Source organism: Onychostoma macrolepis, chromosome 24, assembly GCF_012432095.1.
Source record: "Onychostoma macrolepis isolate SWU-2019 chromosome 24, ASM1243209v1, whole genome shotgun sequence".
Taxonomy (NCBI): Eukaryota; Metazoa; Chordata; class Actinopteri; order Cypriniformes; family Cyprinidae; genus Onychostoma; species Onychostoma macrolepis.
The window spans coordinates 21563666-21576256 of record NC_081178.1 but is presented as its reverse complement, the minus strand read 5'-3'; the positions used below and the strand labels follow the sequence as shown (position 1 = coordinate 21576256).

The following is a 12591-nucleotide window of genomic DNA, read 5'->3' as shown; positions in this document are numbered from 1 at the left end:
AATTAATGTATTGTAAAGACACAGTCTTCAACCCTGCTCCTGAAGACTAACTGTCCTGCAACGTTTATTTCTAACCTGCTTGTAATTTTGTTCATGTTGAGTGATCATGAAGACTTTGATTGACTGGTTCAGGTGTGTTTGATTAGGGTTGGACCTAAACTCCACAGGACAGACCCACCTGAGCCCAGGAGCGGGGTTGAAGACGTCTGAGAATATCTACTATGATTTTTTTTTTTTTTTTTTTGTGGTATTTTGATGCTGAAAAGGAAATTAAAAACAAACCTGAAAATAATTGTCCCTTTTAAGAGTTTATTAAGGAGTTAAATGTTTGAATAGTGCCCTTCATAGTCAAGCACTCTTGAGCCCTAGGCAATTTTAGAAACAGATGTTCTGACATGAACTACTTGAATATTTTGAACTTTGAAAACTTCCTTTAAATTTTCATTTTCAAATCAGTTGAAATGTGATTCTGGAAACATGCAATACATTTACAAAAATACAATTAAACAAATGCCAAATAAATCATGAAGACAATATCCAAGACTTAACTGATAATGAATTTTATTTTTTCTTTCATTAAACAAATAATTTATAACTTAACATTTACCACTAGGTATCCGTTTCTATTAAAATATTTTATAGACAAAATGTGACATATCCAGCATTATTTCAAAGGTGTGCTACTAGTTTATTGCCTTTTAGACATTATCAGCTCCTCCAATTTTGCTATTTGATCAAAAATCTAGAAATATCTTGAAAACTGTGCCATTCAAAACACCGTCATCTTGATCTTTACATTTTAGCTTTCTTCATCTGTCATGTCTTACTATTTTTGCTCTTGCTGCCATTTTGATGCTCATCACAACAGTAAGAAGAGAAGTAGGAACCAAGAGAGCCCAACCAGGCGTGTGCCATGTGCTTCAACAGCCTTCGGGCTCCTCTGGAATGAGCGATGAAGGAAGTTGGGACATGCAGGGCAAATATGAAGACATCACACACCCATGTGTGGATTTTGAGAGCAAAGTTTGTCGGTAAGAGCTCAGCAGCGTTTGTTCTTCAGCATGTTGAAGGCCCTCTGGTGCTTGGCCTTGAAAGCCATGATGAAATGATGGGGGGCGATCATGCCACGGCCCTCCTCATCTGCCTGGCCCATGAAGATGTAGTTCAAACCTAGCGACACCACACAGAAAAAACCTGAATGCAGTGACGGAACGGCAGAGACATTCAGGAAGGGCTTTGGATCAGCTTTTCTCTGGGGCCTCACTTGCGCTATCCACTCCATATGTTTATATACCGTATAAACATATGACAGTGAGATTTCATCATAACAATATTTTGGCAGTGAGCCTGGCTGCTAACTTTAGTGTTAACAAGCACTATTTAATAGGCTGACTAATGCACCACTTACTTAATGAAACAAATTTAATGGAACAGTTGACCCTGAAAAATGAACATTTTGCAATTATTTACTTATACTCATGTTGTTTCAAACTTACAGCTATTATTTGTATGTGGAACAAATTGATGGAACACCACTGTTTACCAAAATACTATTTATTTCTTATTATGTAAAATATTTTAACTCTTTCTCCACCATTTTTTAAAAGTTGCCAGCCACCTGCATTTTTGATCATTTTCACAAAATTTTCATGGCCCCAGATCCCCAACTATATTTTGAAGAAAAAGCTGAGAAAATCTCATTTTTGTCAAAGACAAATGATCGGATTGGATTCAGAATGATGATCAAAACATAGATGGAGTAGATAGCTTCCATCAACACCTCCAAAGCTTGCACAGTCCTAAACCACTTCCTGAGTACATGCTAATATAAAATAATTGTGTTATTTTACATATGCATCTGCTTACTTAGGACTGCTTGTTTCTGCTTCTTCGCCTGTTTTGATTCAGAGATTTTGTACTCTTTTAGATGATGTGTAATCGCACCACCTACCATATAACTCTGGAAATGCTGTCACTGGCAGGGAAGCGTTTTCCCATAAATGACATCAAATTATTATTATTATTAATTCCGTCAATGGTGGAGAAAGAGTTAAATTGACACCATACTACTGAATGTACATTTAAGAGCAACTCGCTGCTTGAACTGGGAAGAGTTTGTATGTTTTTTTCATTACCAAAATACAACGAGGCATCATTTTGTTTAGCAAACATTTGTGGAATGTTTGGTTTACTCTTTTTTTAATCTTACACTCAAACATAGCTCACAGTTGAGTTAACAGAAAACCTGTTGTAAGTTATTTCAGTCTGTGGTAACGGACATCATGCTACAGATGCTGTTCTCAGAAATGAAGTGGAAAATAAACTGAAATATTTCTTTGTTTTTACACACTGACAAACAAAGAAGCATTACTAACAGGAACACAATTATATATTCAGCATGAGAGGTTACAGTGATGTGCTTCAGCAGGTCTCCGAGGCAGATGAAACTGTCCAGCATGTTACTAAAGCTGAAGAAGGCACTTACCTCGTCTGACGTAGGGGCACTTCTTGCAAAGGATGACAATCTTTGTGCTCATGGTTTTGCCAGCCTGCTGGATAGCAAGGTTACCTTCCTTGTAGACATTGATTATGGAGATGGTGGCATACATGCTACCTCCTCGCGTTACAGCGGTGATGACTGTTCCAGTGATCACTAATGGGTAAAAAAAACCTTTTAGAGACTACTTTTAATTACTTAGCTTGTTGCCAAAATTTGGGCTCTGACAACATTTTTGTCTTCATTAGGGGTATTTTCTTAATTTCAGTACTTTTTACTTAAAATAAACTAAACTATGGAAACCCATCTCCGCAACTGAATAAAAAAACAAAACAAGGTAATTATGACTTTTTTTTTTATCTCAGAACTTTTTTTCTCGCAATTCTATTTTTTTTCTCTCAGAATTGCATGATATAAACTTGCAAATATGACTTTTTTCTCGCAATTGTGAGTTTGCATCTTGCAATTCTGACTTTTTCCCCTCAGAACTGCGTGATATAAACTCGCAATTTTGACTTTTTTTCTCCTACTTTTGCCTTTTGAGTTTAAATCTCACAATTCTGACTTCATTTCTCAGAACTGTAAGTTTCTATCATGCAATTATGACTTTACAACTGACAAGAAGTCAGAATTGTGAGAAGAAAAAAAATCTAAATTGTGAGATAAAATGTCGCAATTACTTTATTTTTTTGCTCAGTGGACTTCCATACTAAACTCCTTCTGATAGACCAAGAAGTAGAAGCAGCAGAATCAAACTGGTATATTTTGGGAAATGTTAAATATGGCCTATGTCTACTATTTGAACATGTATTTTCATCCTAACATCCTAAACTTGTGTTTATTCATTTCTGCAAGGTTGGATGGTAGATAAAGTGTGTGATTATACAAATTTGACTTAATGTGCATGTAATTTTCCACCATCGTTCACATTTGCATGACTCTGCTCTCCACCGACCACAGGATTTCCCCATATGCAAATCCAAGTAAACAGCAGAAATCAGAATGAAATATCTGCTCGCTCCTGGACATGAACATTGCAGACCTGTTCCAGGGGCAGCGACTACAGCCAAAGAGCTCGACTGAATCAACACTCCCATTTACCAACAGTTTACCCACAGTCCACTGCAGTCTATTTACAAAAGTGCACTGTATCCTACACACAAATCCACTGTACTGATGGCAAAAAACGCTCAAGGAATCTTTTGAAACACGACACAAACCAGCAGGCCAAAGATAGCATGCTGAAAAAAACATGCACTTAGATTATAGACAAAATGTGAACAATCCGTATTTGTTTCCACTTACTCTGATGCCCCCCACCCACAAGATCCCACCTCACTTTGCACTTGTGTGTGTGGGTCTTCATGTGTCAGCAAAAAAAAGTTAGTATCAACTGCAGAGGGCTTCTCTTACCAAAGTTGCTGGAACAGTAGTGGCTCTCAGGGGTTCCCTTCCGTTTGCATTTCTGTTGACACAGCGCTGCAGAGTACTTCAAAGCTGGAGAGAAGAGTATAGATAGCAAAAAAAAAAAAAAAAGACTTCAAAAAGTTGTTTTACTGTAGCTTACTGACTCTGAGCCAGCAGAGCTTATCTTTTAGCATGTGCGTGCAAAAAGCGAAGAAGTGAGGGTTAGGTACAAGCTTCAGAAATTGGATAAAGCTGGTCTCAAAGAAGAAATGGATGTAAAATTGCCTGAAATTCCTCTCTGTCATTTACATATGTATTATTAAAATAAATAATTTAAATGATTCAATGGACCAATTAAATTTCACCTAATACTAGCAGTATATATGCCAAAGGCTTGTCTGCTTAGGTTACCATGCATGGGCAGCAAACTAATAATTTGATCAATATTTTGGCTCATTAAATCATTTGGCTAATTAAATCCAGCTATACTGTAGCAGTTTTCTACTTCCAGCTCCATTTAACACCTTTTAATTTCTAGAAATATATTTAGTTCACAAAAGTTTGGGGTTGGCAGGATTTTTAAATATTTCTGAATGAAGTATTTTCGCTTACCAAGGCTGCATTTGCATTATTAAAAATCGAGTAAAACAGCAATATTGTGAACTATTATTGGTTTTCTATTTCAATATACTTCAAATCGTAATTTATTCTTATTTTCAGCATCATTACTCCAGTCTTCTGTGTCACATGATGATTGGTGATTTGATGATAAAACAAAATAATAAAAAATAAAATAAAATAAAATAAAGGAAAACTAACAATAAAAAATATAACAATTTAGTTGTTAAAGTTTTATGAATTCAATTGATTAGACATGCATTTTCATTATTTAACTTTAAATGAACCATTAAAATGGAAAAATGACAGAAATTTGGGAAAAAACATTACACTTTAAAAATAAATATATTTTAGAAATAATATACATTTTATGTGTTAGAAACAAAACATCTAATTTATAAAAAAAAAAAAAAAATGTAATGTTTGTTCATCTTTTAATAAATTGGTGTTAAATCATATTGTAAGTTTCATTATTTTAATTAATTAGACACACTTTTCAATTACTAAAATTTGATTTAACCATTAAAACTGAATTTATAACAATTCAAACGGAAAAAAAGGAATCCAGAAAAATTTCAACTACAAAAAAAAAAAAAAAAATCAAAATATGGAAGAAAAATAAATAAATAAATAAAATTTCACAAGACATCAAATATTGTTGGGGATGCTCAATTTGGGTTTCAACAGGGATGTTTAATGAGTAGTCATTGACTTTTAACCCTAAGGCAACCCCTGTAATGTAGGCTAACATTAAGGTCACCAACTCCATAGAGTATGATTAGAGAGAATTGCCCTCAGCAGCAGGTTTTGTGGGTGTACTTACGTATCGGTCTGGTGGTGGTGGGTGGTGCTGACGTGGTTGGTGGAACGGTTGTGGAGGGAAACTTCTTGGGTCTAAATTTGTAATGACCAATAAAGCCATCCGCTGTTAAACTGAGATCTGAGAGGAACTGAATGAAGAGCTGATTCCCCTCTGAGAACACGGGTCTAAAGCAGAGAGATACATATAAATGTAAAACGCAAATAAAGAAGTACTGCTAACAGCTACATGTTGATATTTTGAAAATAGAGCAAAGGACTGATTTAATACGAATGATGTGATACATACGCGGGTGGGCTGTCACCACAGTATTTCCCAATTCTTTTAGCATCATTGATTTCTCCACCATTAAAAATTGCTACATAATCATAACGGCAGTAGTTGTCCCTCTCCACATCAAATTTCTCAAATTTCACCTCTATAATCTGTAGACAAACAAACACATTTTGAGGTATTATACCTGTCTGTATTCAAGTTAAAGATAAACAATACACTAAAAATTTAATTGAAACTGTAATATGCAAATAAATAAATGAGTCCACCTGGTTCTTCGGTGCTACTATATGCCAAGAACATGTGACTCCAGCAGGATAGTCTTTCTCTGGCCAGTTGGGGGTCTTGAAGGTTCCTGACGGCTTCATTAATCTCCCACCACAGTACTGATCCCCTGTAAACATCCATCCAGACAGGAGTTTACGAAATGTTTCCTCTTTTAAATTCCATTAAAAGAACTCTAAACACAGACTGAGCATCCAGCGCGAGGTCGCTCACCCCTAATTAAAAGGAATGCATGAGATAATTGCACAGCATCATATTTGGCCGGCTTTAAAATGTCCTTCCCAACAGTCTTGTCATTATGAGAGAGTTTACAGACTTGTTTTAAACGTGCAGTAAGAAGGAATATCATGTGCAGTTCCAGACTTGATCCTTCTTCGCATCCGAGACCTTTTATCCAGGCCTGCTGCTATCCAGTGCACTATAAAACTATCTGTGTGCGAGCTGAAACAGGCCATTTGGATCGCTACGCTATACTGAAAAGACTGAATGTTACTAAACTTGTCAAAAAAAGTGTCCAGTCATAGGTCACGCAAAAAAAATAGTAAATAATATTTTGCATATAAAAGTGAAAAAACGTTTTAGATCTTAAAATATTTTTTTCTATTCACGTTTATTGTGCTAATTCAACTATAAAGTAAGCCAATTTTGGGTTTATGTCTTAAGTTCATTTGAGAATTCAAACTAGATTGAAACAGCAACACTGAGTCGGACGATGGTGTGTGTGTTTGGGGCCGGACCATCTATTTGTCCAACCAATGACAGATGGGGGAGTGCTTTGGAAAGCATATAGAAGTTGGAGACGCAAGCTCCAACTTCACCTCAGTGACATGCGCTAGTCAAACGAGCAGGAAGCTTCAGTAGAACATCAGTGAACTGCGGTCAGGTGAGATGTTGTCAGGCCATATATCAGTAAAAAGAATCTTCTTCAGATACGGCGGCACACTCTGTAGTCTGTATCATGTCATATTAAAGTGCGAATGAAACTATGAGCGTGCATGTCAGATCCACGTCACGTCCAGTAGAGGCAGCTCTTAAAGTAATAGCAGCCAAATAAGCTAATAACCCAGCTGCTGTTAATCAAAGAACAAAAGAAAAAAAGAGGAAATCAATAACTTGTGTGGCTTTAGTATTCATCTATATTTAATTTAGAATTTTGTGTTTGATAACTTTATCCAATTTCTGTATATTTCCTACTTGCTGAAGGGCACAGTAAATATGACCATGAATGGCTATAGTCAATGGTTAAATATTAGGGGAAAAAATTTGAGACATCAGTAGCATTGGTATCAGTGATACACGCCTTCAGTCATAAAAAAAGATGCCACTAAACAAATTAAAAAATAAACTGTCTTCATGTTTTTTCGACATTCATTTGAAGATTTGTTGTGAAATTATTGCAATATAAATGTATATTTAAAAACTTTAATGTTAGGTGGGATTAATCATGATTAATCATAATTAATTTCAGGGGGGAAAAAAGTGATTAATTAGCTAATTTTTTTAATCGATTGACAGCACCATATACAGTATATACAATAATTTTAATTACAAATTGTAATTAAATTTTAATACAGTACAAATCACCAAATTATTGTAATTAGTTATATGAGAGTCTAATGAGAATGAATGAATATAATGAATTAAAGGAGGAAAAATTGCGGAAGTTCGATATGCAAATTTAACAAAAGCCCTGGAGCTGTCAAAAGTCTGCCAAAATTGGCAGATGCAAAATCTTTTTTTTTTTCTTTTTTTTTTGACAAATAAACAGGGATATCTGGATGCAGGTAACACAGAGTAAGAATACACATTGTCCATTTACACATACTACCAAGTACTGACATTGTAACAATACAAAGCTGGTTAAAAATCGGCAAACTGTCCTTTAATTGCCATGAAATTCATGTGAAAATAATGTTGAAAATATTAGTGGTTCTCACTGAAAAAGTACAATTTATTTAATTATATAATATAAGAATTAAAAATGAAATGCGAAAATGAAACCTTTTTTCTTTCTTTAGATTCACACATAACAGTAACCAAACTAACCACGGACTTAACTTTTCCACAAAACCAAAACCTGATAACATCTGCAATCATGATGACTGCAAGCTTCCAGTGTTACTGGCATACAACAGCTACAGCAATCTGTCAACTACTGATGGACAAAAAACAGAGACACAATCTAAATCATTAAAATTCCAGCTGTCCTGCTCCGGCCAAGCAGACGTCTCATCGCTTATACAGTTACTCGGTGAGCAAGACGGCCTCTGGGGGTCTGACCAATCACTGAATCACTGTGAGAAATTCCACATCAAGCCACAAAATACACTGCAATGATCTCCAGCTTCCAGCTCCCACAGAGTAGTCTAAATCAACTGTCAGACCCTGCAGAGAAAATCTCTTTATGTTTAACTAGTGAAATTAAAACCAGGCTCTTCTTCCTTTTGTGTGACTCGACAAGATCTTTCAGTGATTTACTAAACGGAAACTGTTTGTCTCAAAGATTCATTTCTCTTCCCCCTGCATTTTCTTGACCTCTGTCTTCTTTATGAGTTGTCAGATAGCTCTTAAATGCTCATTAAAGTCGACCTTTGTCCTCTTAAACATAATCCTTGCCTAATAACATCTTGATTTATGGATTATTTTGGATGCAAGCAAGGGAAAGGTGGTATGATGGTTTTATCCATTGAACTTTAGACATCTTAAACACATTAAAACATCTAAACTCCTTTGGCTCTGCCGAGTTGAACAGAGCAAGTCGGTCTTATTATCTGCCAATTTTATGGTCCATTTTTATGATGTTCTTACCTCGTTCATTTGGGTTGGCAGCAGAGTACACAGCCAGGAAGCCGCTGCCAGCTGTGTTGGCATCAGAAATCATTTGTACAAGCATCTTGTTGCTTGTAGAAACAAGGGCTCCTGGCCTGAATGTCCCACAGAAGCGGCCGAGACGCTGTCCATTGGCATGGCCACTATAAACATCCACATAATCGTAGCGGCACAGGTTGTCACTCTCTAAGTCGAGAAAACGAAATGAGAGGACGACCACTTTGCCCTCTGGAACCTGCAAGAAACAGATGTCACACTGAGACCTAACTGGATCAGAACGCACTTGCGCTCACAAACATCTGGCAGACTTTATAGTCATCCATTTATATTGTACTGACATTTCTGATTTGATTACGTCATTCGCAGACAGGAGACAGGAAACGAAGAAGTGTGACTAATAGAAGATTTTAAATCTGCAGGATTGCAGCATTGCAAAACTTTTACATTTTGGATTATGTTGAATTATGTTTTTAAAAATGACACTATAGTGTTTGACCTATTATGAGCCTTTGCAGTGTCTGTCGACAGAAATTTCATGTCTAGTGTGATTAAATATATATATATATATATATATATATATTTAAAATTTCTTTGTGTTTTTCAAATGACTAAGTTTGTAATGTTGGTTGGTTTGGTTCATGGCTTAGAAAAGAGAAAGTTAATGGAAAAAATACTTCCTTTTGTTCAATACATTATTGTATGCATTTTACTGCAGCAACATGGAAAACATTATGCAGCATAATTAAGATTCTTAAAATAAAGTGGAAAAACCCTCTTAGTCAGACAGGTCACCAGCTGAGTCTCTTACATGCAATGATGGCAATGCAATAAAAAGCTGGAGTTGCTGCAAGGATGTAATGTTGCCAGCAGCCAAACCAAAGACAGATCACAACCACACACATACTGATTCTTGCCATGATTTTCTATTACATCATCATTAAAGTACATGCAAATCAGAGAAGTATTCAAATTCCTAATACATTTTACTTGACTTATTTCACCTTAAAACACATAGACACATTCAAACTTTGATTAGTGATAAAGTCTGTTTTATCTGTCTGTCTAGAATACAGGCTTTTTACTTGGTAACTTTCACAGCATGTACTGTATTCGATGAAGAAGTTCTGTAGATAAAGTACATTATTTATGAATGCAGGTGTTGTGTGGATACATTCCTGGACATATATCATTTTAAGAAATAAGGTACAAAAGCTGTCACTGAGGCGGTACATTTTCAAGAAGTACAACTCTGTACCTTATTTACCCCTAAGGGTACATACCAGTACCTAAAGTGTACATATAAGTACCAAAATCATACATATCGGTAGGGTACAGCCATAGTGACAGCTTTTGTACCTTTTTCCTCTGAAAGTGTGCTGCAGATGGATTCAGGGTTGCCAGGTCTTCGAAACAAAACCAGCTCAAATGGACCATTTTCACAAGACTGTGATGACGTGTTTCAACGGTCATCAGCATCGTAAATCAATTTTTATTTTTTTAATATATATATATATATTTTTAAATGTATGTACATTTATAAGACTATTCTTTGTATTATATCACATTTGTCTCAAATTACAACAACAACAACAAAAACTAGTTAACGCTAATGTGAGGGTGTTTCTAATGCAGCGTCTATGGGAGAGATGGTAAATTTGACATCTGTCGTTTTTATTTTTTTCTTTGATTGAACGTCGTGAAAACACTATTGTGGAGTTTTTCTTTTGCTATTTGAGCAAATGGGATTGCAAAGTGGTACTTAGGGTTGCCAGGTTTTCACAAAAAAAACCCCGCCCAATTGTAATTGGTAAAAAACGCAATCCGGGGGGTAAAATACACGTTTTTCGGTGGGGGTCCTCCAGTAAAATTCACATTCCAGGGGATAAATATCACGGAAATGTGAAAAAGGTCTATTTCTAATCAAAACTGGCCCAATCATAGTTTTTCTGCAGTTTTCCCTTCTGTCAAAATAGCATTTTGCTCAAACCCATGGACTACAAAACAACCCACAGCAACAGTAGTGTTAAAGTAGCAAAATGGCAACAGTGGATGGATTGTGGATTAAAAACATATAAATTCATATGAGGGACTTTTATTTAATGTATTATTTAAATGAATTTATTTAATGTATTTATTTTTTATGTAGAAACAAATATGCATATTCTAAGGCAGGAAAATAACCTACAGCAATTATGTCACTACATTTGCATGATGATTGGTTAATTCTGCCATACTGACTTCTGATTGGTGTTTTTTTTTTCTTTTTTCTTTTTCCTAAATCTATTTAAATTAACATGGCAACATCATGTTTTATTTTTGCTGCAGTACTTAAAGCCTAAAACTAAGTCACTAGTAACTTTAACACTATTCTTTACCAGGCACTGATTTTATTTCAGAAAATGTCAATATGGTTTTATCTATTAGAGCCAAAACGTCATTTACACTCGCATTTCATTTACCCGAATACATGATACATCAGTTTGAGTCTCTTCATACTTACTGTAATTCTCCACACACATTTGGTATTCGGCGGATAGACGCCCGGATAACCCTGACTACCAATAACACCCGACTCTCCTGTGATATTCCCACCACACGTGAAGCTCTGTCTAGACAAGAGAAAGAAAAATAAACACCTGCATCGATGCCGCATTCGTTTCTACAGTAATGCCTCAAATGGTCATTATGAATAAATTATTATAAAACTTTCATATGTATGCACCACGACGCTGCGCCTCTAGCTGTGTGATCATACATGAGCTTTGTGCGCCTGCATCATGACTGAAGAAACTTACCTGTTCGGAGTCTGAGCTCGCACGTGCAGAATGAGCAGCAGAGCCCAGGCGAGCAGGACACCGCAGATCTTCCACATTGTAAGAACTGACAGTGGATCAGATCAGACGGCGTGCGTGTCTGCGTCCAGCTGCATTAATGATATTATTGTGCTCCGTCTGTCCTGAAGTTGCTCGGGGGAGTTTCAGGTTCAGATGAATATAGCGTTTGTTCTGCTCTGTAGGAGGGAGCAGCACGACAGCTGCCTTTTTCCAAACCTGTGATCAAAGACATGCAGAGAGGGAGAGAGAGAGAGAATTCATTTGGGGATTCATTTTCATGAAAAAAAAAAGAAGAAATACATTTTTGTTTTCAAAGTGTAGCCTACTTTTCAAGTAACGTTACGTATGGTAACGTAAGAGAAACCGTTTTCGTGCAATTTATTTTTAAATTCAGTTTATTACACTCTTTACAACACAACTGTCAAATAGGATACTATGAATTATTGGCATTAATAACGATAACAGCGCCACTTCGTGGCTTCAGTGGTGAAATATATTCTAATTGTGAAATGACAGTACGCTACAATTCTTTTAATATATCTCTAGTTAGATTTGATATAGTAGTAATATAAGATTATAAAATTTACTTCAGTTAACAAAATGTTCCACCACTGAAAATCTGAAATTACATCATTTGCATACGGAATGAGTGCTATTTTCTTTCTTGCATATAGGCCTATTTATTCCATAGCCACATCTAGAGGTTTTAAAAAAGCTACCATTTGATATAATAACCAGCTCATTAAGTTGAATATGAATCCGTAATAAAAATATTAAATAATAACATTTAATTAATAAAATGAATAAAATACAGTAGGCTATAACATAGTCTGCTAATTAAAAAAAAAATTTTTTTTTTTATTAATGCTCAAAAATCTAAAACAGTAGCATACAAAAAGTAATACAACCATCAACATAAAAAAAAGAAGAAGAAAAAAGATAGACAATAACAACAAAATGAAATATAAACAAATAGGCTACAGAAGAAAAAGGGGGTGTTTACATTGCAAACTGAAAAAATAAAATAA

The 12591-nt window shown here is 35.5% G+C and overlaps 1 protein-coding gene across 1 annotated transcript; it reads right to left on the bottom strand.

The window, feature by feature from the left end:
- Positions 1–544: 544 nt before the first annotated feature.
- Positions 545–11785, bottom strand: pcolce2b (procollagen C-endopeptidase enhancer 2b). Its single transcript, XM_058765424.1, has 9 exons — positions 11525–11785; positions 11230–11338; positions 8709–8964; positions 5885–6009; positions 5631–5767; positions 5346–5509; positions 3911–3994; positions 2486–2653; positions 545–1170 (listed from the first exon to the last, which is right to left on the bottom strand). Exons 1-9 carry the CDS (start codon positions 11599–11601, stop codon positions 1040–1042), a joined length of 1251 nt encoding a protein of 416 aa, XP_058621407.1. The 5' UTR covers positions 11602–11785; the 3' UTR covers positions 545–1039.
- Positions 11786–12591: the final 806 nt, after the last annotated feature.